Source organism: Hyperolius riggenbachi, chromosome 10 (genome assembly GCF_040937935.1).
Source record: "Hyperolius riggenbachi isolate aHypRig1 chromosome 10, aHypRig1.pri, whole genome shotgun sequence".
Taxonomy (NCBI): domain Eukaryota; kingdom Metazoa; phylum Chordata; class Amphibia; order Anura; family Hyperoliidae; genus Hyperolius; species Hyperolius riggenbachi.
Window position 1 is genome coordinate 105,896,154 of NC_090655.1, and position 26,989 is coordinate 105,923,142.

Genomic DNA, 26,989 nt, shown 5'->3' on the forward strand with positions numbered 1-26,989 from the left:
TTCTTATTCACCAGTTAGGGATTAATTTAGAGCCCTGTTCCAGGATTGTAGCTTTTTATTTATTTATTTTTTTTACAAAGATTATTTCTTATTATTATCTTTTTTACAAAGAGTATTTGTAACATATCCTATTATCCAATCACATATTTGTGTGCATTTTACATAAACTATTTTCACATTTTTTATTCTTTGATTACCTGGCTGACTTCAGTTTACAATTCTGTCTTCTGGTGCCAAAATTAAATTCTTCTTGCCTCAAAGAACAGCAAGATCATTAGCTATCCAAATCCCCTCCGATCCCATCTCCTCCCTCATGGGGCAGTCAGGGAGGAACTGGGAGGTGGCACCAGCCAGTACTTTCTTCTAGACTAGAGCACAGAGGTTACCACACCCACTTCCTGCCTATTCAGATGGAGGAAGTGGGGCGGTCAGGTGATGGCTCTGTGCTGGGGAAGCAACTCCAACTCTCATGGCAGCCGCACACTTTCTGAACAGATATCTGGGTTATGAAACTGTTAGGGCCCGTTTCCACTGTACGTGGTGCGATGCGGCTACAGCTGCACTGTAACCAATGCACGACAATGGAACAGTTTCCATTGCGTGTTGGTTGTGCAGAGCAGTGTGGAGTAATCCGAGAATCTGCAGCATGCTACAGATTCTCGCACGGCAGCAATACACTTCCGCATCAGCTCCAATTCACAAATGGAAACGGCCCCTAGAGCTTGTTCACAGTATGAGTGTTTGTGGATTTTTTTTTAAAGCGCTGACAATTTTAGAAATCGCCCTAAAAGCGTTTGTGCAATGATTTACTATGAGAGTGTTCACATATAAGCATTTCGATTTTCAGCAAATTGCAAATGCGCTACACGTACCATTTTCTGAGCGCTTTTGCTATAATGAAAGGTAAAGGAAAAGCACAAAATGCTTGAAAAGCGATTTTTATAGCGATTTCCCAAGAGCTTTTAAGAATTAATACATTGTATTCATTCTTTTCCGGATCGAAGAGTTCACTTCCTGACTTACGTCAGGAAGTGAAAATCGAAATCACTCAACAAAAGTGCTTAGAAAAGCGCTTTTCTAAGCTCAAAGCACAGGGAAAAGTGCTTTGAAAAAAGCTCAATAAATCGCTCTGCAACGCTTGTTCAGCACCTTCAACTCCATTCTCCATCCCCCTCCTCCTCCTCCTTCATCTTGCTTATCAGCTGAAGAATTTGCAACATACTTCACTGATAAAATTGACAAAATCAGAAGTGAATTCTCCATGCGGCCCTCAAATCCCACCTCCACACCTCTCATTGACTGTTCTCTAACTGCCTTCTCTCCACTCTCTGAACACTCTCTTTCCTCTAAAATTGCCAAAGCTAATCTAACCACCTGTTCTTTGGATCCTATTCCCTCCCATTTCATTCCGCAGCTATCCTCATCTCTCTTGCCTGCACTAACAACGCTATTTAACCTCTCCCTCTCTACTGGCATCTTTCCGTCCCCACTCAAAAAAGCTGTTGTGACACCACTACTTAAAAAACCCTCTCTAGATCCTACCACACTTGCCAACTACCGCCCAGTGTCACTTCTCCCATTTGCATCCAAACTACTTGAACGCCATATACATGCAGAATTAAGCCATTATTTATCTGCTAACTACCTACTTGATCAGTTCCAGTCTGGCTTTCGCTCTAACCACTCCACGGAAACAGCCCTTACCAAAGTGGCCAATGACCTTCTTACAGCCAAATCCAAAGGTCAATTTTCCATACTCATCCTTCTTGACCTGTCATCAGCATTTGATACTGTCGACCACACCTTACTCCTACAAATACTTTCAAATGTCGGAATAAAGGGCCTTGCTCTCACATGGTTATCTTCCTACCTCTCTGGAAGGTCCTTCACAGTCTCCTACTCAGATCAGATCTCTTCTCCTCATGCTTTGTCTGTCGGGGTTCCCCAAGGCTCTGTCCTTGGTCCCCTCCTCTTTTCCATCTACATGCATGGTCTTGGTGATTTAATCAACTCATTCGGGTTTCAATACCACCTCTATGCAGACGATACACAACTGTACCTCTCTGCCCCAGACCTTAACTCCCTCCTTAAACGTGTTCCTGACTGCTTGTCTGCTATATCCTCCTTCATGTCCTCTCGCTTCCTAAAACTTAACATGAGTAAAACGGAACTAATAATTTTTCCACCGTCTCTGTCCACCTCCCTGCCTGAAGTAACAATAAATGTTAATAACACTCCCATAACTTCAGTTCCCAAAGCTCGGTGCTTGGGGGTGATATTCGATTCATCTCTCTCTTTTATTCCTCATGTTCACTCCATAACCAGCTCCTGCCATCTCCAACTCAAAAACATATCTCGCATCTGTCCCTTTCTCACTCAAGACACAACTAAAATGTTAATACATGCTCTCATAATTTCTCGTCTGGACTACTGCAACGTACTACTTTGTGGACTACCGTCTAACAAACTGGCCCCGCTCCAGTCAGTACTGAACTCAGCTGCTCGTCTCATTCATCTCTCTTCTCGATCTTCCTCTGCCGACCCTCTTTGTCAAGCTCTTCACTGGCTGCCAATTAACCAGAGGATTCAGTTCAAACTCCTAACCCTAACCTACAAAGCTCTCCACGATCTCTCCCCCCGGTACATATCCTCATTAATCTCCAGATACAAACCCAATCGCAATCTCAGATCGGCACATGATCTTCTGTTGTCCTCCTCTAGAATCAACTCCTCACATTCACGTTTACAAGACTTCGCACGCGCTTCACCCCTCCTCTGGAATGCCCTCCCACAACACATCCGTCACTCGCCAACCTTTGCTACCTTTAAACGCTCTCTAAAAACACACTTGTTCCGACAAGCATATGCTCTACCTTAGGCCACTTCCCTTTGTACTAAGACCAAATTGCACTCCTACTAGGTATCCTAAAACACAAAGCCTCTATATATTTGCTGCATACTACCCCTCCTCTTGTTTCCCCCCATTCCCTTTAGATTGTAAGCTCGCAAGGGCAGGGCTCTCTCCCCCTTTTGTGTCTTGGTAACCATTATACATTTTATTCATCCTGTTAATTTTATCACTGTCATTACCAATTCGATAATTTGTATTTTGTATCATTCTTTGTATTTTGTCACTGATTATGTATCTTGTATATTGGTGTACACCATTGTCTGTATTATTATGTACCCCATGTTTGTTTCTTACTTTGTACAGCGCCACGGAATAAGTTGGCGCTTTATAAATCAATAATAATAATAATAATAATAATAATAATTTCTGATAGCGCTGGCGATTTATAATGGGAACATAGCCTAAGGGCTGGTGCAGACCTAGAGCGCGTCTGAGCGCTTTTGAATTGCTAGCGATTTGAAAAGTGCTTGGCTAATGTAGTTGAATGGAAAGGATCACACCAGAGCGATGTGAATTTTACCCAAATGCAAACTCAGGTCCTGCAGCATTGCTGAAATGATTCAGCCTCAATATTAAAGGGGAACTTCAGCCTATACAAACATACTGTCATCAAGTTACATTAGTTATGTTAATTAGAATAGATAGGTAATATAGTTTCTTACCCACTCTGTTTTAAAAGAACAGGCAAATGTTTGTGATTCATGGGGGCTGCCATCTTTGTCATGGGGGCAGCCATCTTTTTGGTTAAAAGGAGGTGACAAGGAGCAGGAGACACAGTTCCAACTATCCTGTGTCCTGATTACCCCTCCCAGCTGCACACGCTAGGCTTCAACTGTCAAATTCAAAGTGTAAAAAAAAAAAAAAAATTGCACCAAAACAGCAGAATGAGAACAAAATCAGAAATCCCATCATGCTTTGCACAGCATCAGGGGAAAAAAGCCCGGGCAGTTTTCTTCTGTGCAGCTAAAAATGAGGCTTGTATAAGAGAAACAAACTTCTGATGCTGTGAAACTGTTAAAGAAACACAAAGCCTTTTCAGTGCTGCTGAGTCGATTTTTAGTCCGGAGGTTCACTTTAAGTATAGGAGAAGTGGAAAATCGCTCTAAAAAACACCAGAACAGAGCGATTTTCCAATTATTATTATTTTTTTTTTACAAAAGCTGTACATTTCCAGCTATACTGTACAAAAAAAAGAAATCTCTACACCAAATTTCTTCCCAAAATCGCTAGGCATACCTAGAAAATCGCTAGGTATGAAATCACTTTGAAAAATAGCTTAAAAAATGCTTAGAGTTTGCGATTACGGTACTTCTAGCCATAGACTCTGAACAAGCATCTGCAGAGCCAGTGTTTCTGACATTATTGTCAGATCTGATAAGATTAGCTACATGCTTGTTTCTGGTGTGATTCGGACACTACTGCAGCCAAACAGATCAGCAGGACTGCCAGGCAACTGCTATCATTTAAAAATAAATAAATATGGCAGCCACTATATACCTCTCACTTCAGGTTCCCTTTAGGCTGTATTCACAGTGTATTTTAATGTGACGTTAAAGTCGCAACGTGTCTGCGTTAAGAGGTAACGCACTGCAAACCAGTGAGTTACCACAATGCAACATTTTTTTATTGCGACTTTAATGTCGCACTGTGAACGGCCCATAGGATTAGCATTGTAGTGCGGTAAGCTGCGTTATAAGACTTTATAGCGTGTGACCATAACGTCCCATAATGTCCCACTGGACGGTACTGCGCAGTACTGTCCTGTTGACGTCAGCGAGACCACTTGACCCGCGCCGTGGAACGCAGCAGCAGCCGGCCCAGAACCCGTCCTGGCGAGGTCGGCTTTGCCAGCGCAAGGAGACCGGGAGCCACCGGAGCTGCAGCGAGGACGGCTGCAAGGGGCAGGAGGAAGCCACAGGTAAGTGGATCTTTATTATTTTATTTGCTTGGATGTTTCATTTAAGGCCTGGTTCACACTTGCGTTGAAGTGACAAACGGATCTGTGAAAACGGATCACCAGTCGATCGGGTCCGATTTCACTCCATTGCCACTCCGTTTCCTTTCAGCTTCTTCTGCTACATTTACTAGGACTGGTGCACACCAAGAGCATTTCTGAGCGATTTTAAAAAACGACAGCGCTTTGAAAAGCTCTTGGCTAATGTATCTGAATGGGATGGAGCGATTCAGCCTCAATGTTAAGTATAGGAAAGTGGAAAATTGCTCTGAAAAGAGCTAGATCAGAGCGATTTTCCAAGCGTTTTTGTTACAGAAGCTGTTCAGTTAGCAGTACTGTAACAAAAACATAAAAAACGCTTCACCAAAACACTCCAAAAATCTCTAGGCATGTTTAGAAAATCGCTCTGCACATGCCTAGAATCACTCTGAAAAATCACTTCAAAAAGTGTTTGCTATTACGCTAGCGGTTTTTGGTGTGCACTGGGAGCAGATGACAGAGACTGCTATAGCCATGCTCACCAACACATTTAAGTCTTGGTTCTCACATAAATCTGTACATTTCCGGTTCAGTCCAGTCCTGTCCTGTTCTGTGGGTTTTCTGTCAGTTTTATCTGACAGGATTGGAACTGTACACCTTTTATTTGCGAACACACCCATAGGAAACCGAATAAAACTGACAGGACATGTACACATTTTATGTGTGTACACAGCCATAGAAACATATAAAACTGATGCCAACTATCTAAAAATCTGACAGGACTGGACACCTTTTTATGTGTGAACCCAGCCCCATAACATCTTCAGAAGAAATATTTTCTACATCTGTAAATATATTAGTATTATTTATGTATTTTATGCAATCATCCTAAATGAATTGCATGAAAAAAGATCTTTCAGAAAAATGAATGGATCAGCCAGTCGGGGATGTTCGCTTGGTGAATGGAGGGATGATGCAGTCACACACCAGGCTCTGATGATGACGATCCCTTGACATTGACACAATGCTGCCTGCAATAAAAGGCTAGGTGTAGCACAATGCCCTGATGGATGCCTTTGTGCTGCCTTCATCTGGAAAGACAGAGGCTAGCAGGGGCGGCCCAGTGGCAGATAATAATGGACTGGAGGCGAGGAATCACTAATTATCGCCCCAGGCTTCTTGCATGGTAGCTGCTGGTATTGCCAAGCATCTTATCTGACCTTTAATCAGTGCAGGCTCAGCTTACACCCGCCCTAATAGGGGCAGACATTGCTACTTACAGGACTTCGTTTGTAAACACTCTAAATGGCCCAATTAAGAAAAAAATAAACTGAATTAACAGGTTTGTGAAAGTGCTGGAGAGAAAACGTTCCGCAGCCAACCAGGGATCCTGCTTGTCCCTAATCACCTACTATAGGCGGACAGGCAAATCCATACCTTAAAGCACATAACTTCAAGCTTGTTCATCTACAGACAGGGCCAGATAAAGTATGTTACAGGGTAAACATTCTAACGAGATCTCAGGGCCTGGGACATTACTCAAGACGTAATTACAAGATTGAGAGGTAATTGACATAAATTGTGTATGGAAGATGTATTGCCTGCTGTAAAGCGAATTATGGTGATAACAGCTTATCAATTTATGCAATTTGGTCGTGCCAGCGTGATGTGAGGCCCCAGTTATTAAACCAGATGACACTGCTGGCCTGCCAGTGCTCTGAATTTCAATTATGAGAATTTTATCTTGGAGGTATTCATACCTCATTACCCTTAACTCAAACCACCGCAGAGATAGCGATAGATAGATAGATAGATAGATAGATAGATAGATAGATAGATAGATAGATAGATAGATAGATAGATAATATTTCATGTAAAAATCTTACACCGTTTCTGACTATGACGACATTCAACGTGTTCCTTGTTAATCAACGTATATTTTAACTGATATTTTACAACTTGTGTTTCACATTTGGATATAAACCTCTTTATTTTTCATTTTTCGCCGTACATAGACAGATGTGCCATGACTGCGTAGAATTAATATTGTGAATAACAATTATTTATCGTCCACATTTATCAGTTTATTTAGTTGAGTATGTGTTTTTTCTATGTACACATTTTTGTATTAGTGTGCAGTATCTATCTATCTATCTATCTATCTATCTATCTATCTATCTATCTATCTACAGTACCTGTCCGTATACATGTATAAGTTTATTTGGATGATTATGTGTTTCTGGACATGGTTTTTATTAGTATGCATACTCCAGAATTCTATCTGTCTGTCTATCTTTCTTTCTATCTATCATCTATCTATCTATCATCCACATGTATGAGTTTGGTTTGGCTGATGATGTGTCTGTCCCCTAGCAGACGGGTTTACATTGGTTCACTGTATATCCTGCGTATGTGGTGGTGTGTGTATGTTATATTGGTCCTCTGTATATCCTCCTGTGTATGTGGTGGTGTGTGTTATATTGGTCCTCTGTATATCCTCCTGTGTATGTGGTGGTGTGTGTTATATTGGCCCTCTGTATATCCTGTGTATGTGGTGGTGTGTGATATATTGGCCCTCTGTATATCCTGTGTATGTGGTGGTGTGTGATATATTAGTCCTATGAGTATCATATGTATGTGGTGGTGTGTGTTATATTGGTCCTCTGTATATCCTGTGTGTGTATGTTATGTTTGTCCTCTGTATATCCAGTGTTTGTATGTTATATTGGTCCTATGAGTATCCTGTGTATGTGGCGGTGTGTGTTATATTGGTCCTTAGTATATCCTGTGTGTGTATGTTACACTGGTCCTCTGTATATCCTGTGTGTGTGGTGTTTGTATTATATTGGTCCTCTGTGTATGTGGTTTGTGTTATATTGGTCCTTTGTAAATCCTGTGTTTGTGGTGTATGTTATACTGCTCTTCTGTATATCCTGTGTATGCATGTTATGTTGGTCCTCTGTAATATAGCCTGTGTATGTATTTTTATGTTGGTCCTCTATAGTATATCCTGTGTATGTACGTTATAATGGTCCTCTGTATATCCTGTGTATGTATGTTATATTGGTCCTCTATAGTATATCCTGTGTATGTATGTTATACTGCTCTTCTGTATATCCTGTGTATGCATGTTATGTTGGTCCTCTGTAGTATATCCTTCCTGTGCATGTATGCTATACTGGTCCTCTGTATATCCTGTGTATGTATGTATGTTATGTTGGTCCTCCTGTGTATGTGGTGTGTGTGTATGTGCACACTGGTGTCCTCTGTGCTGCCTCTGCCTGACTTTGTAGGGATGTACTCTGGCAGCACAGGAGAGCTGCAGGCTTTGGCTGGGAAGGTTTGCTCAGGCTGTCATTCATGTGCATGTTGTCAGCTGGCAGCCAATGAGCGTGGAGGGCGGAAGAGTCCTGGCTCCCACTCTCTCAGGCCTCCTGGCCGGGTGATTGATGCCCCATTTTGCACAGCGAGCAGCACTAACCAAATGCAAAAAGCACCATCCACTTTAGCCCTTCCTTTTGCTCTTTTTATCCTGCCTCAGGAATTGGAAACAATTGAAGCGAGACCAAGCAGCATTTTTTATCTGCTAACTGCTGATTACAGCTCTGGGCTGGAGCTCCAGCGTGGTGGGAAGTATCAGAGACCATCATGGATCACATAGGGGCTCATCACATCCACCAGAGCCATGCAGAACCTATCAGCTTTGGGATTGACCAGATACTGAACAATCCAGACCAGGGGAGTTGTATGATCTCCAGCAGCAGGCTGCAGGACGCAGACTATGGATTGGGATGCATTGTCAGCAGTGCCTACAACACCATGACGGGCAACTACAGCAATAACAGCACCGGGGGATACAACAACAGTGCCTGCAGCATGGCCTCCTTGACTGGCTCTTACAACATGAACATGGGGATGAACATGAATGGCAACAACCTCAATTCTGCTGGGGTGATTAGGGTTCCTGCACACAGACCTTTGGCTAGCAGCGTGCACCAGCCTATTTCCACTGGAATGCCAACTGTGCCCAGTGTGGGGGCCATGAACAATATGAATAACCTCACAGGGTTAACGTTCCCCTGGATGGAGAGTAATAGGAGGTACACTAAGGACAGGTTCACAGGTAGGTGAGCACAAACTCTGCTTGGCCTCTGTCCTATCTGGGACTGCACAAGATCCTCCCCCGTGCCCTGTCAGCTCTCTCTATTACAGCATGTGTGACTGTATATACTGTGTATAATGCTGACAGCGTTTACATCGTCCAAGCACTACAGGTTATACTAAGTGGGCAAATGGGAAGGCTTTATGGTGGGCCTAAAAATGCCATACTGGGAACATATAATAGTATAATTAATTATAAATAATAATAAGTACTGAACTTTGAAGCTGTATTTGACACACGTGTGTAAATATATATCACACATATAAACACAAAAAAGCACACGCTTTCATTGTTCTGTTTATCACACTGTATGTTATGCTCTTTTTTAAAATATTTTATAAATAAATGAAATGAGTTCCTATCACGTCAGACATATATCAGGTTTTTAGCATTACAAGCTGATAATAACATGTAGTGAAGGATTTGTTTGTGTAAAACGGAAATAAACTTTTGTTGACATATACAAATATTAGTCAGCCAAATTTGAGCTCTGTATTACGTTATTGAATATATAGGCAAGCTTCAATAAAAGCCCTTGGAACTAAATATACAAATAAACAAATACACTCGGAAATGGTACCGACAGTCTCTAGATCCCCTTGTATCTACATATTGCCATAAACAATATAGTTATAAGTTATAAGTGAATGAAAGGCGAAGCTATAGACTGTAATAATAAGAAGGGGACTTAAAAAAAATCTGCTTTTATGGCAGTGAGTTTATCCTTCAACTTCAGTTCAGGCCTACTCTGCCCAAGGTGAGCTACCGGAAATACACCAATAAATCCTAAACCTGGCCTGCATTTCGATTGTATATATATATATATATATATATATATATATATATATATATATATATATATATATATATATATATATATATATATATATATGTATATATTTGTTTGTGATTTGAACTATACATTTCTTCTTTTGAATCCAAATGATTATGAGTGTTCCAGCCTACATAGAATGTCAATGTTCCCAAGGCTTCGGGTATGAATAGGAGAATGCTGAAGCTCATAATATTTTGGTTTCACTGTAAATATTTCCATACACAACTCAGGGCTTCCGGATGTTGCTGTATACAGTCAGCAGATAGAGGCTTTGTGGATGGAAATTACATTCGAATTACCTGTTGTTATATTATGTGTATCATGCTCTTTGGATACAGATGCTATTGGACTAAGAAATACTGTAATATATATATATGTGTGTGTGGGTTAGGGATGGGGTGCATGCTCGGGTCTCTGCTCTGTCTGTGCCATGCTCTGTTACTCCTGCTGCTCATTTTGCTGCCTGCTTTTGCCATCTGTCTCCCACTCCAGTGGCCCTCTCACCCTTCACTGTAACACGCCGTATAGGTCACCCGTACCAGAACAGGACGCCCCCCAAGAAGAAGAAGCCCCGCACATCATTCACCCGCCTGCAGATCTGCGAGCTAGAGAAGAGGTTCCACCGACAGAAGTACCTGGCGTCGGCCGAGAGGGCTGCCCTGGCCAAAGCACTCAAAATGACAGATGCCCAGGTGAAGACCTGGTTCCAGAACAGGAGGACTAAGTGGAGGTAGGTCGCCAGCCAGCCACCAGTGGGGGAGATGAGGTGACATGCAGGTGTGGGGATCACAGGAGACTGATTATTGCACCGAGCTGGGGGTGTTTCTATGAACTTCATTCAGGGCAAATCAAGCTCATAAAATCTTCCAATTGTATGGGAGACTTTTCGTAAATAATTTCGCGTGCAGTGCGAACGTATCAGCATAGCCCTATACCTGTGCATATACATACCGTACTCCGTGTACTCTGATTATACAATGCACATCTAAGAGCACATCAATAGGCAGTCAGTATATCAAGTTATAGCCTATACTAAAAAAAATACTGTAAATTATATAGGAACCATCATTTGAGTCAGTTTGCTTTCCCAGATATTATTATGTATTCATACTGAAGGCACAGTATACTGTAGTAATAATAATAATAATAATAATAATATATATATATGTGTGTGCGTATATATATATGTGTGTATATATACACACTATAGGTACACGTGAGCATTTCACTGTAAAGGTATATTATAACTATACAGTAAAAAAAAAAAAGTACTTACACATGGATTTTTATTTTATTATCTTTTATTACATTTCATAAAGGAATGTAACCAATAAGTACCAGATGTTCAACATTAACTGTCACATATGCCATGCCTCTCACACATAGATGTATAAGGCATATGGTATTATATATATTTAAATGAGTCTCCCTCTCCATTATTTCATATCTGCTTTACAAACAGTAATATTTAGCCATTTAGAAATGTACAATGCTACTGTTACATTCAATGGGCTTGATTCACTAAAGCGTAACAAACTGATATCACGGTTGCACTACCGTTTTGCACACCTTATTCGCGAATTTTCCCCCGAAAACTTTACACACATGGGGCCATATGCAACAGACTTTTTCACCTGAGTTTTCTCCCAGGTGATATTTTTGCAACTTCTAAATAAAATGCCTTTTAAACCACCAGCAAGCAAACAAAAACTCAAAATAATTTTGACAGTACCTTTTCACCTACTTTTTGGTACTTTTTCCACGGCAAAGTGCTAAAATGTTATTTTAAATTGATGAGTGAAAAATTATCTCCTAGGAGAAAACTCAAGAGAAAAAGTGAATTGCATATGGGCCATGATATCAGTTATCACCGTTTAGTGAATCAAGCCCAATATGTGATATGAGATAAATGACAGAGCCCGGGTTTACTAAATTAAGCAACACAAAATAGTAATAAGCGATATGCAATAACTCCCAGCAACCAATCAGGAAAATACATCTGAACTGCTGTGAGCTCAGTATAGTGACTTGTGACTGGCGGCTGCGTGTTCCTGTCCTCTGCACTATTCTCGCTGCGATACAAGCTGCAGAGGTGGGTCAAAGTACATTGGCTGGGATATACTTTTTTAATCAGATATTTACGTGTACTAAACTCACTGGAAAGTCTCTTCCTCAATTCCCAGCCTATATATAGTAATTAAATAAAATAATAATAAATAAAATAATACAGTTAGTATGATAAGATTTCGTCACAGCCGTGTTATATATATATATATATATATCCCTTACCCCATCTATATAATATAGTTACTCAACCCACGTAGACACTCTTGTCGAACTGTGTTCAATAAAACCACCGGGACGTTTAGTGGGCCAAAACGAACCATGTCAATAGTAAAAGCACCTGTATTGCCTACTGTGTAATATTAATTCACACTGTACCATTCAGATGTTTCTATAAGATCGCGCAAAGATAGCGCGCATGGATTGCAATGTGCGTGTGGCCAGACAAACTTTGGCACATTCGTAATATTTGCCACTACTCCCTTCCACCAAGTCTAAACTCATATTAGGCAGCTGTCATAAAGTTCAGAGAGAGTTCACATAGTTTCCCTGCGTGTCTCTGTGTGATTATGTAATGTATATGAAATACAGTGCTATATATATATATATATATATATATATATATATATATATATATATATATATATATATATATATATATATATATATAAAATTTGTCCCCTTGACGTTACAGGTTGTATATTATATTAGGCAATGGTGCTGGTGTACTTTGTATATCAGAGCTAGTAGTGTTGTAGAAGTGCTCGGTGTACTCCATGTGTTTGGTTGTAGTGTAGGCCATATTTAGGTGGCTGTTGTGCGATGGATCTATATTCTGGACTCAGGAGAGGTCAGTGATAGAAGCAGGGCAACTGGTACTGGTGGGTCATGTTCTTCCATAGATTGCCCAGGATTCTGCACAGGCAACAAGATACGTGTGAAGACTTGAAGCAGCTGCTTCTTCTACTCTTTGCTGCTTTTAGATTTTTTTTCCCCTGCAAATTTCCAACCAGTGATGTAATGCTGTCGGGTGAAGCACCTAGGCTCGGCTCTGGGCAGGAAGGGGTTACTGGTGACGTAGCACCCCAATAGACGATAGACTCCAACCACAGAGATCCTGTCAGCTGCTAATGATAGGCATGAAGGTGGGGGTGCCTCCTGGCAGATTTGGGGAGTCCGCTTACAATTACAGCCTCATTATTAGAGCCGATCACATCGGCCTGAACCCCCCCAATTACTTTAGCGCATCTGGGATGTTTAGAGTTCAGATGGAGCCGCAATTAATTGATACAATTAAATGGCTGTTTTTTTTCTCTACTGGTTTATAATTACCAACCTAATTACAGGAGGTAATTAACCCCACGCGTGCTGGGCACACGCATATCATTATAGTTCTCTATCAGTATTGTCGTTTCGGGTGAGATTGTTTAATTTATTGGGTGTTAATTTCATGACGTGCCTGTAATCTACGCAAACGCTGGCTCTGCAGAAAACCCTGAATAGACAGTATATATATATATATATATATATATATATATATATATATATATATATATATATCCTCTTCACAGTACCCACAGCGGACTAGTCGGATAGATTAATGCTTCTAGTAATAATTAAATAGTATGAGGGTTTAGCATTTCCAACCTGTAAATATTTATAACCAGATTAGTGAGGTAGCGATGGTCCATATACCCGTCCTACTCCGCTATTTGCACAATCTAATAGGTACTGCAAACAATATAGTGGTGGTGCACCCACAAAAACATGTATTATTAATATAGTGCATGCGATTTATCTCATTGTCAATCCGGGATTCTCATAGGATTGGACGTCAGAACATTCAATAAAATATGTTTGTAAAAGAAAATAAGAGGGAAAAAACAAAACAAAACAGGATTCTAGAGGGACAGCTCTGAAATCGGAAGGCTGGGTACATGCTCTGAATCCAGGGGTCATAAGGTGGTCGTGGAAATTCTAAGCGACCTCCTCCTTATATTATGCAATACGAGTTAATAGAAGTCACTATATATATCTATATCTATCTATCTATCTATCTATCTATCTATCTATCTATCTATCTAATCTATCTATCTATCTATCTATCTATCTATCTATCTATCTATCTATCTATCTATCTATCTATCTATCTATCTATCTATCTATCTATCTATCTATCTATCTATCTATCTATCTATCTATCTATCTATCTATCTATCTATCTATCTATCTATCTATCTATCTATCTATCTATCTATCTATCTATCTATCTATCTATCTATCTTTCTAGATATATCACTAACATCTTTATGACACTAACTGCTCCTCAGAGGAGCTCACAATCTAATCTCTACCATAGTCATATGCCCGTCATAGCCTACTTTAATATTAATATAATCACATAGTAATGATTCAGTGCAATTGCGTGCTAAAATACGGATATATTAATCCGATAAAGAGTGAATGGATTTAATAATAGTATCGTATTAATTGAGAAAGATAGAACGACAGACAGATAGGATTACTGTGTCATTCTCATTACAATTGCTGCTACTACTACTAACATTGACATCGGGTATTATTATTATTGTGTCTTACGTGAGTACATCACACCCAGGCATGCGCACCTCTATGCAGCGAGCCCCCCACATCACAGGAACAATCTGCAGCAGGAATTAATAAGTGACTCCCCGCACTGGCAGCGAAGTCACAGCGAATAGCGGCGGATTAATAATGTTCGCCAGCGTCGCTGTCACCTGGGAAATCATCTCAGACACCTCGTGCTGTAACCATACAGCTGATGTATGTGTGCGCATCGGCGGCAGAGGGGCTCTGGCTAGGCGATAGTAATAAGGCTCGGGTGTCAGTAATTAGCTGGGTCACATAGGTTTATATGGATATTGACTGCTGCACTCAAACCCCTATGGATGGCCAGGATAGAGTGATCCCATACATAGGAGGATCCACCCTGCTACCATCTGCCATGCACTAAAATTCCAATAATCTTCCTCTCAATAGACTCTTCAAAGTGTCTCCTTAATGGACTGTCACCCTGCCTGGGAACTCCAATCCATAATCCGTGTGCATTACCCACAAACCCGGGGGGGGGGGGGGGGGGGGGGCTAGGGGGTCAGAGCTCTTTCCACTACATCCTATACACCATTATGTAACAGATCTCACCTAGGACTGGCCAGGTGGAAGTATATATATTAAATGTAATAAAGCAGAACATAATGTATCATTTTGACCATTTTGTACCATTATAGTCACGGACAAAACAGTAAATTCAAAATGTGCGCTCATTTAATATTATTCGTCATGCAAAGACATGCTGCAAGTCTCAGAAATCGCTCAGCAAGCATAAGGAATTTAGCTTCAGTCAGTTCAGCCAATCATTGAAGGCTTGGTTCACACATAATCTGTACATTTCCGGTCCAGTCCTCTCCTGTCCATTTCCAATCAGTTTTCCATCAGTTCCGGAAATGTACACCTTTTATGTCTGAATACAGCCATAGAAAACAGTGCAAAAGTGTTGGCAACTGGTAGGACAGGACTGGACACCTTTTTAGCCTAAATGTAATTCTTCTTTGAATACGTTTTTAAACTATAACCAGAGAAGTTTCCTCTCCTCATCTTGTGCGAACTTTGATAAGCAAAAATATATGCTTCAACTGAACACCCTTTTCTGTTTAGGAGACGTTTCGCCGCTGGTGCGGGTGACTTCTTCAGAACTACTCTGCAGGAATAATGGAAAATCTTCCCCCTCAAAAAGCGTCCAATTTGCCAAACTTTAATATTTCCTTGAGAACTTTAGGAACTCTGTTCCCAACACACATCCTCTACCAAAAGTTGTGAAAGGAAAGCCGATGCTCTGAGTGCAGGTTTCCTATTGGCTGCTGCTTGGATGTGTACAGTGAAGACAGTTTGAATTTTTGCCTTCTCAGCTTGGCAGTTCCGCGTACCACCTTCCCCGGGGTATAGTAAGCTGCTCCTGCAGTCACCGCCCTGTTGTAGGGACATTTAGCTTAGCAAAATTCAGGCATAAAATCAATGTCAGCTGGGAGGCTTGTAACGTCTGCAGGGAGCCATTCTTGTTCCTGCTTATAAATATATAGCTGATCTTTATAGTATACCTGGGCTCATGCACTACCACTCCTACCTACACCATGTACTGCAATGCACGTTGTGTACAAAATATGTATATAGGAATACAGCACAGATAGATAGTGAGAAGTTGTCACTATCTATCTGTGCTGTATTCCTATATACATATTTTGTACACATTATTCCTCCAAAGTACAATCTCCCCAGTACACACAATGCATTTTTTTGCATCAAATTGACAGTTGAATTGATTATTTCGACAGGCCTGATCTGATTTCTGTTTGTTTTTCTGGTTGATTTTGGTATAGAAGTTATTGGAAAATTGATCAGAAAAAAACAAACGGAAACCAGATTGGGCATGTCAGAAATAATCGATTACGCCATCAATCTGATGGAAAATTGCACTAGGCATAAACGTACCCTACACAATATTGGAGTGTTTCATAACTTAGACATAGACATCAGTTTCCAGATAAACATCACATCTATTTAAAATGCATTTATTGAAAGTACTTATTTCTCACCATTCAATATTATAATTGAAATATTGATTGTATGTAGATCGGCCATGCTAGCTCGTTTGTGCACCCAATCCTGCCAGTTTGCTCTGAGTAACTAGTCCCCTTGTGCCCCAGTTTCATTTCCACCTGTCTTGCTAAATAAGTACCCAGCAGCAAGGCTACACTTAAACTGCAGCTGTTCTGTGACCATAATATACCAATACACACAGGCAGATTTATTAAAGTGAACCTGAACTCTTGCAAAGGACAGAAGGAAAGCATAGAGAAATGTGCATTGTATGTATTTAGAGAGTTTAACCCCTCTAATCCCCCCTTACTTGTGACTAAGCACAAATTGTATTTTGATCCCTAAGCTGTATCAGCTAACTGCCATAGCAGCTATCTCATTTGTAAACGCAGGATGTTAAGAATATGTCTGATTCCATGAAAGCAGGAAGTAGACAAACTGCAGATTTATTGCAGGATTTGTATCAGCTGTAACAAAGACTTTTTTCCCTTAAGTTAGTGTGATGTTGCTTATCCTAGCAGAGAGGAAGTTCTGAGTTCAGGTCCACTTTAAAAGTGGAGCAAAAGTGGCAAGTTTGTGCAAAGCAGCCAATCAAATTTCAGCATATCTTTCAAGTGGTTTGATTGGTTGCTCTGGAGCTGTGTATCTCAACATTATCACAGCTTATACCCCTTTATGAAAGGTTTGACAAGTACCCCCTATTATAGATTATATTATTTCTAGTACCCCCCCCCCTGCCCCCTTAACCCCCCCCTCCCCCCCCCCCCCCCACACACACACTGCAATATTTGTGTTTAAATTATATTCACACATTCTTTCATGCTTTTCATTAACCAAAATACTTATTTATACACAATTAATTATATTTTAAAACCCCAAACTCAAAGTAGTAGATTGACTATGACAAGTTTAAGTACCGTCTAAAACGAACCCAAGTACCCCCAGGGGTGACTGTACCACATGTTGAGAAACTAGCCTCTAGAGTTCTGCTGCATCTCTGTTTCCAGTTTATATTTATTTTATTTTGTACCAGTATGGATACATTTACCCTAATTATTAATGATACTGAACATTATAAAACAAGAATCATTTGTCATAATAGTCCACCTGTAGATGCTAGGAAAATGTAATGAAAGCTTATACACCAGTAAAAACACAAAGACTGAATACACTAAAAATGGAATTAGACCACATTGCGCAATCAGTGACTACAGAGTAAGAAGAAAATACAACCAACTCACAGCATACAAGAAACACAAAACTTGACACAAAAAGTAAACTTTAAAATGCAATGTTAGAATTTCAACTCAAGATTCAGTAGAGAAAAAAACACACCAAAAGTTACCTGCAGTTTCTGCAAGAGAATATCTGCAAGAGAATACAGCTCTAAAAGCAATCCTAAAATGATTAATACGCTTTGCATTGTGTACATTGTTTCTGCTTATTCTCTTAGTTGTGTTTTTATGCCAGGCATGCACTGTATTTTTTTTCTTTTAACAAATTAAAAATTAAATGTAATAGAAAAACTGACTCTTAAAAATCTGTTAAAATGAGGATATTCCTGATTGATATTTGGCTGATGAGAATGCCTGTGTTTTTGTACAAGTGGTCCTTCCTGAGCAGGGGTGAGGAAAGGGGGCATATGGGTGGTAATGCAGTAGTAAATAAATACACGTTTGAACTGCCTTGGACAGAACACGGCTGGCTGTAGAGTGATTGATTGTAGACAAGATTTTTGCTGAATCTGATATCTACAGGAATGTGTAGACCAGGTAAATTATAGTTATCAGGAAGATATTGATTGTTCACTAAGTGAGCAATGTTTACTTTGTACAGGGCCATGGAATATGTTGGCACTTTATAAAATAAGTACTTAAGTGGACTAGATTTCTCTTTGCATGGGATTCCATACACTGTCCTGATAACTCTATACATTGTAGCAGTGCTGTACTACACAATGGCTGTATTCTTACACAATGTTGATTCAAACAACTACTGAAGTTACCAATATCTGAGCTCAATGGATAGGGCATATTATGTATAAATGAGAAAAGAAAAACATTTTATTTAAAAAAAAAATCCTTTTTTTTAGCATCCAGACAAACGATGATTACTGCCCATCTTTGAAGCATGTCATTGAAGTCTGTTTTTTTTTTTCATGGGGATTCTGGAGAAAAAAAATAAATTAAAAAATGAGCTAAAGATTATACATCACAGTGTATAGAGAATTTATGGCGGGGACATACCCCAAACAGGATTAAAATCACTTAATATTGAGAATACCGGGTAAGCCCCCTCAATAAATTGCCTGTATACTGTTACTGTATATATAATCTACAGATCATTATTTGGATAGACATTTCTCATTGAAATTCGTACACAATGTTAATACTTTGAAGAGTAGATATATAGGTAAAAATGATCAGGTGTCATAAGATACTTATAATTGTGACCCTGGCCTTAGATACAATGCTGCATTCTGCAGGGGATGAGTGGGGTGGGGCTATATACAGTAGAGTAGCAATAGGGGATGCAGAGGCTGCAACCACACCGGGGCCACTAAGGGCCCTCATTTGTCTTTCTTATTAGCTTTTCATTGGTGCTATGCAGGTAATATACACCTCTATATGTGCCATGAATAGCGGTAATCCTTAACAAAGTGTTTTCTTGCTCTAATTACATCTCTTGCACACAGTGCAGCTGTCCATGGAATGTGTTGGGGCTCCAGGGCTTAGGGCCCCATGTAAAATTTGCACGGGGGCCCCTAGCTCCTTAGTTATGCCACTGGTAATATATGAACTAACCCCCATGAATGCTGAGCATGAACACAGATTTATAGTTATACCGTCCACCCTAACTATAAAATCACCACTACTGCAGCAGGAGATAAAGTGATAAGGACAGACGAGGGCAAACTGGGCGTCCTGCCCCTGGGCCTCATAGCAGCTGCTATGGTTGCTTTAGCTGCAGTATTGCTATGTCCCTGTGTAGACTACAGGTGAAACCTGTATCCCTATATACAGTGCAGTGCCAGTGCAGCTGAGCTACAGCACCATCACAGTATTATACAGTATTGCTATGCCCCTGTGTAGACTACAGGTGAGACATGTATCCCTACATACAGTGCAGTGCCAGTGCAGCTGAGCTACAGCACCATCACAGTATTATACAGTATTGCTATGCCCCTGTGTAGACTACAGGTAAAACATGTATCCCAACATAAAGTGCAGTGCCAGTGCAGCTGAGCTACAGCACCATCTCAGTATTATACAGTATTGCTATGCCCCTGTGTAGACTACAGGTGAGACATGTATCCCTATATACAGTGCAGTGCCAGTGCAGCTGGACTACAGCACCATCTCAGTATTATACAGTATTGCTATGCCCCTGTGTAGACTACAGGTGAGACATGTATCCCTATATACAGTGCAGTGCCAGTGCAGCTGGACTACTGCACCATCTCAGTATTATACAGTATTGCTATGCCCCTGTGTAGACTACAGGTGAGACATGTATCCCTATATACAGTGCAGTGCCAGTGCAGCTGTGCTACAGCACCATCTCAGTATTATACAGTATTGCTTTGCCCCTGTGTAGACTACAGGTGAGACATGTATCCCTATATACAGTGCAGTGCCAGTGCAGCTGAGCTACAGCACCATCTCAGTATTATACAGTTTTGCTATGCCCCTGTGTAGACTACAGGTGAGACATGTATCCCTACATACAGTGCAGTGCCAGTGCAGCTGAGCTACAGCACCATCTCAGTATTATACAGTATTGCTATGCCCCTGTGTAGACTACAGGTGAAACCTGTATCCCTACATACAGTACAGTGCCAGTGCTGCTGAGCTACAGCACCATCTCAGTATTATACAGTATTGCTATGCCCCTGTGTAGACTACAGGTGAGACATGTATCCCTACATACAGTGCAGTGCCAGTGTAGCTGAGCTACAGCACCATCTCAGTATTATACAGTATTGCTATGCCCCTGTGTAGACTACAGGTGAGACATGTATCCCTACATACAGTGCAGTGCCAGTGCAGCTGAGCTACAGCACCATCTCAGTATTATACAGTATTGCTATGCCCCTGTGTAGACTACAGGTGAGACATGTATCCCTACATACAGTGCAGTGCCAGTGCAGCTGAACTACAGCACCATCTCAGTATTATACAGTATTGCTATGCCCCTGTGTAGACTACAGGTGAGACATGTATCCCTACATACAGTGCAGTGCCAGTGCAGCTGAGCTACAGCACCATCTCAGTATTATACAGTATTGCTATGCCCCTGTGTAGACTACAGGTGAAACCTGTATCCCTACATACAGTACAGTGCCAGTGCTGCTGAGCTACAGCACCATCACAGTATTATACAGTATTGCTATGCCCCTGTGTAGACTACAGGTGAGACATGTATCCCTACATACAGTGCAGTGCCAGTGCAGCTGAGCTACAGCACCATCTCAGTATTATACAGTATTGCTATGCCCCTGTGTAGACTACAGGTGAAACCTGTATCCCTACATACAGTACAGTGCCAGTGCTGCTGAGCTACAGCACCATCACAGTATTATACAGTATTGCTATGCCCCTGTGTAGACTACAGGTGAGACATGTATCCCTACATACAGTGCAGTGCCAGTGTAGCTGAGCTACAGCACCATCTCAGTATTATACAGTATTGCTATGCCCCTGTGTAGACTACAGGTGAGACATGTATCCCTACATACAGTGCAGTGCCAGTGCAGCTGAGCTACAGCACCATCTCAGTATTATACAGTATTGCTATGCCCCTGTGTAGACTACAGGTGAGACATGTATCCCTACATACAGTGCAGTGCCAGTGCAGCTGAACTACAGCACCATCTCAGTATTATACAGTATTGCTATGCCCCTGTGTAGACTACAGGTAAAACCTGTATCCCTACATAGAGTGCAGTGCCAGTGTAGCTGAGCTACAGCACCATCTCAGTATTATACAGTATTGCTATGCCCCTGTGTAGACTACAAGTGAAACTTGTATCCCTATATACAGTGCATTTGCTAGTGCAGCTGTGCTATTAGGGGCAAATGGGGGCAAATGGGTGAATAAAATGTGTGGGTTTTTTTCAACAGTAGCACATTTTATTTTAAAACTATAATGGCCGAAAATTGAGAAATAATGACTTTTTTCAATTTTTTCTTATTGTGTCCATTAAAATGCATTTAGAATAAAATAATTCTTAGCAAAATGAAAAAGAAAGTCAAATTGGTAGTGAAAAAAACAAGATATAGATCATTTTGTTCTGATTAGTAGTGATAAAGTTATAGGCGAATGAATGGAAGGAACGCTGACAGGTGAAAATTGCTCTGGTCCATAAGGGGAAAAACTCTTAGTGGTGAGGTGGTTAATCATGCGTGTGTATGTAGCTTAAAGGGCCCTTTCACATGGACAGTTGAGTTTAACTGTGTGCTCAGCAGGCAGTTACCTGTACCAAGCAGCAGTGAGCATTTACCAGGCAGCAGTGAACATGAACAGATACCAGGCAGCAGTGAGCAGTTAGGCCTGGTGCACACCAAAAACCGCTAGCAGATCTGCAAAATGCTTGCAGATTTTGAAACGCTTTTTCTTATTTTTCTGTAGAGTTTCAGCTAGCGTTTTGCGGTTTTGTGTAGCGGTTTTGGTGTAGTAGATTTCATGTATTGTTACAGTAAAGCTGTTACTGAACAGCTACTGTAACAAAAAACGCCTGGCAAACCGCTCTGAAGTGCCGTTTTTCAGAGCGGTTTGCGGTTTTCCTATACTTAACATTGAGGCAGAAACGCATCCGCAATCCAAAATCTGCAGCAGCCCGGGAGTATACGTTTCTCCAAACGCCTCCCACTCTGGTGTGCACCAGCCCATTGAAATACATTACCCAAGCGGATCCGCACCCGCAAGCAGATCGCAAACCGCAGCGGAAACGCTCCGGTGTGCACTAGGCCTTTGAGTTTGACAGGCTTTTCACTGCCTATCAACTGCTCATGTGAAAGGGCCCTAAATATGCTAATAATGCCACCCTGCATGCAAATTTAATGCAAATTGTACACATCTTGCAACTGGATCAATGCAAATGGGCGGGAAGTGCATATAGTACCCTTTCACATGAGCAGTTGATAGGCAATAAAAAGACTATCAAACTCTCACAACTGCTTGCTGTTGCTTGGTAACTGATCACTGCTGCCTGTTAACTGCTTACTGAGCACACAGTGCCCATGTGAAACGGCTCTTAATTAACCCAATTTCAAACTGTACACAATTTGCATTAAATTTGCAAGGTAGCCAGAATTATTAGCATCTGATTGGCTATCTCTGATCCCTATGCATGCTGCAGAGGAACTACGTCCGCAGCCACTATATGTATAGTGTAAAGATTGTAGCTTAGTTCCAGTGATCACTATACTATCTGGTGTACAGGCTATAACTTTATTTTTAGATACCTTTGCATAAGATAGTGTTATAGGTGGCTAAAAATAAATGTGAATTTTTCCTGACTAGACTACAGACTATAGACCAGAAATTCGATCTGTAGAACTGGAATGTTTTGGCTACTTTCTGTTGAATGAACCTCTCTAATGACTCTTTCATGTGTCTACTTTCCCATTTTCAAAAATTCTATCATGCTAAGAATTAAAATGCAGTGAAAGGCTGAATAGTAACACTGCTAATAGCATCTGATTGTAAAAAGAAATGTGACTCCATTGATCCCCAGCATGCCACGGTCTTCCTCCAGCCCCATGTGGTGCGTGGGCTTCCTTTCTGGCCACACCGTTCACTTGTCATCTTCCCTGGTAATCTGGCCAGTCACATGCTTCTGCGCATGCCCAACGCACGCCCCTGCCTCACTCATGTGCTGCAGAATGCTCCCTGGGGGTACATGAGTGGCCGAGCTGCACATACGCAAAAGATCATGGCCAAAAGGACGGAGTGGCTGGAGAGCCCACGTAACTCATAGGGCTGAAGGAAGCCCCAGGTACTGTATAAATACACCCATTTCCTTTAAAGCGGAACTGTAGATAGGTATCAAACACACGGTTTAATTAACCTGAGGCTTCTGCAAGCCCCCAGCAGTCGTCCTGTTCCGCGCCGGTCCTCCACGAGCCTCTGTTCTCCATCCGTTCCTCGACTTGTAAGTCGAGGCCAGCGCAGCCCTGCCAAGCGTATCTTATCTTCGTGCTCCCTCTGCAATAGCACTATTGCAGAGGGGAACTTGAAGTAAGGATACGTGTGGCCAGAGCCGCACAGTGGTCCGGCAGCAAAACTGAAAGTAACTGGTGGCGGGAGAACGGAGGATCGTGGAGGACCGGCGCGGGACTGCTGGGGGCTTGCAGAAGCCCCAGGTAAGTGAAACAGTGTGTTTGATACCTATCTACAGTTCCGCTTTAAGTATCGATCAGATGTAATTCACAGCAGAATGTGCATAGCTTAAAGAGATCATTCTCTATTATTTGCAGTTTACACATTATTCAGCAATCTAAATGATTTTACAGAGCAGGCCAGTGAACGATTGACCTCTCCTCTGGAGAGAAAAAGAAAATTCAGTGACTGACAGTTGGAATAAAAAGCTTCAGAAGACAGAAGTCGTGGAGCTCAATGGCTCTTTTGCATAGATAACAACTGGAGTTTCTTAACTCTTCTTGTACTGGAAACAATATTAGACCTATGTCTCTGCTCCTATTGTTTTATTTTTTAGCTGTACAACACATACAAATCATTATATCGTCATTTTTTTTTCGCTTCAATGTCTCTTTAACTACTTATGTGATTACAGACGGTATATCTACGTCCTGCAGGACAGTTCCTTCTCAGGGACATAGATATCCGTCTGTTGCAGCGGACAGCTGCCTCTTGCTTCCATGCTCGCTCCTGTGCGGGTATTTGTCACTGCCTGTTAGATGGATGAATGATTGGGAATGCAGTTCCCATTCATTAATCTAACACCCTATGTCAATGAATGCCGGCATCAAAGAAATACCTGTGTCATTGTAACTTCCGAAGTAACACGTCCACGCATGACTTCCTGTTTGTGTACTGATAGTAAACTAATAGGAAAAAGTGTGTGATGACATCTTGTGGTCAAATAGTAAAATTACACCTAACTACATTTATTTGAATAAAAAGACCCACACTTACATTTAAAATTCTTCTTTTTGCATAAAAAAAGAATGACAATTAAAAAAAATACACAAATAGTTACCTTAAGGACTGATTTTTTTAATACGTATGCCAAGAGGATATATTACTGTTATTTTCTAATTTATGGGCTTGTAATTAGTGATGGACACAAAACGGAAAAAATGCAGCTTTATTTCCAAATAAAATATTTGCGCCATACATTGTACTAGGGACATATTTTAGACGTTGCAATAACCAGGACAAATGGGCAAATAAAATGTGTGGGTTTTATCCACAGTAGCACGTTTTATTTTAAAACTAAACTGGGGCTTCATCCAGGCCTTGAAGTCCTTCTGGTCCCTCGCCATCATTCCGTGCTGCTCCATTCCTTCGCTGTCTCCCTTCAGGATGAGCACCTGATTAATGTTAACAGAGCAAATTTGTACCGCTGGTGTTTGTGGAAGACAGACATATTGTCAGCTGTCTCAGGTTATGTATCCTCTACTAGGCTTCCTTAATGATGGAAACGATGATGGCTTCCCAATTTAGGCCCTGGGAGATTATGAGCTTAAATAATTAGAATTACCCTACCAACAGTTGATCTGTTTACAATTAAGAGGAAAGGTTAGGCCAGTGTACTTCTGAAGTCTACTCTCGTCTCCACAGTCTTGAGAACATGAAGTTCCAAATTATTGCAGCGGTGCCAACAACTGAACTGGTCGCTCTTCAGACCTGTGACCTGACTCATCTACATTGCATATGAGTCCATCTACACGCTTGTGTCATCTGCAAATTTCAGTGGAAGTGTAGTCACGGTATAGTAGGGGTAGTCAACCCAAGAGAGGTGGAGATCTACTTTAACCCATTACAATCCATCTTACGGTTTCTGGAAAGGCCAAAAAGATTGAGGCCTAGAGTGTCTCCTGCCCAAAGAGGTGGCTGGACATGGTAGAGAGGTTGTTTCATATGTAATAGGAGGTTAAGGTAATACAGCTAACATGAAAGAGAAGAGCTGCTGCACAAGAAAGTTACAAAGGAAAGCAGGGGCTGTGCATCCATGGGAAGGGGCTGCTGCACAAAAAGAGGCCATTGCTATATAAGAAAGGGCTGCCCATAGAAGCGATGCCACAACAACATTGGCCTAGTACTGCCTCTAGATCTTTGCCCAAAATGATTATTAACGATCATCCTTAACTATGACAATCTAGAGCGTGAAGTAAAATCACCAGCGCTAATTGAAAATATTTGGACTTAAACTAATTAACCCTTATTTGTGCTATAGTAGGTCATGAAACAGGCAGTTATATCATTATGTCACACATCCATGAAGCTGGGACTGGGAGCTGTTGCCATGCAGAGCACCAGGGGTGTAACTGGGGGCAGCAGCCCTTGCGACTGAAGGGCGTCCTAGAGGTGTCTGTGTGTGTGTGCGTGTGTGTGTGTGTGGGGGGGGGGGGAACTACTAACCTTAACTTTCTCTGATACTTCAGATCAGGTGTGGTTGTGGTTACACGTGTTATGGGTGTTAAGATCCTGGACAATTGTTCTATGAGCCTTGTAAGATGGGCCCCCAGGCTGTGAGCGTCACCAAGAAGAAGCAAAAGAAAGGGTTGTGAACATTAAGGGGCCCATAAAAGTTTTACTGGAGGCCCCATGCTTTGTAGTTATGCCCCCGCAAGGAGCTATGGGCCCCTGTGCAAGTTTACACGGGGCCCCCCAAGCACTCTCTATATAGCAATTGATACGGCGCACCAAAACCTGCCAAGGATTCCCACAGTGTCAGAGGTGCAAGTTGGGGATGGGAAACAGTTTGTTAACGATTACTTCTATTTAAAGCATCTATAGAAGTGATTATTACCAGCACAGGGCCAATAGAGAGCTAATATTGTGCTTGAGGGAGGGCCCCTCGGGCCCCTCGGACCCAAGAGCCCTGATGCGGTCGCTACCTCTGCAACCCCTATTGCTACGCCACTGCCTGCAGCGCACCTTTTCTTAACATTTTGAATACTGAAATACTGGATGTTGAGAAAAATTAGGCAGATACTGAGCACTCCAGAAACTAGCAGGGACTGCCAGATCACACCTAGAATGGAAGCCAGCCCTGCCACAGCCAGCTGCAGAATCCAACTGAACCAGACTGAGGGCCACACCCAGATCAGGCATCAGAATCAACCAAACTATGGGCCTGATTCACAAAGCGGTGCTAACAGTTAGCACGCTGGTGAAAAGCCCTTTATCACGTCTAAACTCAATTTAGGCATGATAAGTTTAGGTGTGATAAGTTTAGGTGTGATAAGTTTAGGCATGATA

At 41.4% G+C, this 26,989-nt stretch overlaps 1 protein-coding gene across 4 annotated transcripts in view; it reads left to right on the plus strand.

Annotated features, from left to right (window-relative positions):
• The window catches only part of TLX1 (T cell leukemia homeobox 1), a 224,614-nt gene that overhangs the window by 194,254 nt on the left and 3,371 nt on the right, over window positions 1–26,989 (plus strand). Inside the window, exons 1-3 of one of the 4 annotated variants that reach the window (XM_068255446.1) lie at window positions 8,391–8,967; window positions 10,334–10,571; window positions 15,599–15,748. In XM_068255446.1, the coding sequence (XP_068111547.1) occupies window positions 8,493–8,967; window positions 10,334–10,571; window positions 15,599–15,653 (768 nt within the window). In that variant the 5' untranslated portion in view covers window positions 8,391–8,492 and the 3' untranslated portion in view covers window positions 15,654–15,748. Of the gene's footprint in view, window positions 1–8,390; window positions 8,968–10,333; window positions 10,572–15,598; window positions 15,749–26,989 lie in introns of those variants that run through there. The other 3 variants (XM_068255444.1, XM_068255445.1, XR_011024309.1) reach the window with 3 other exon arrangements.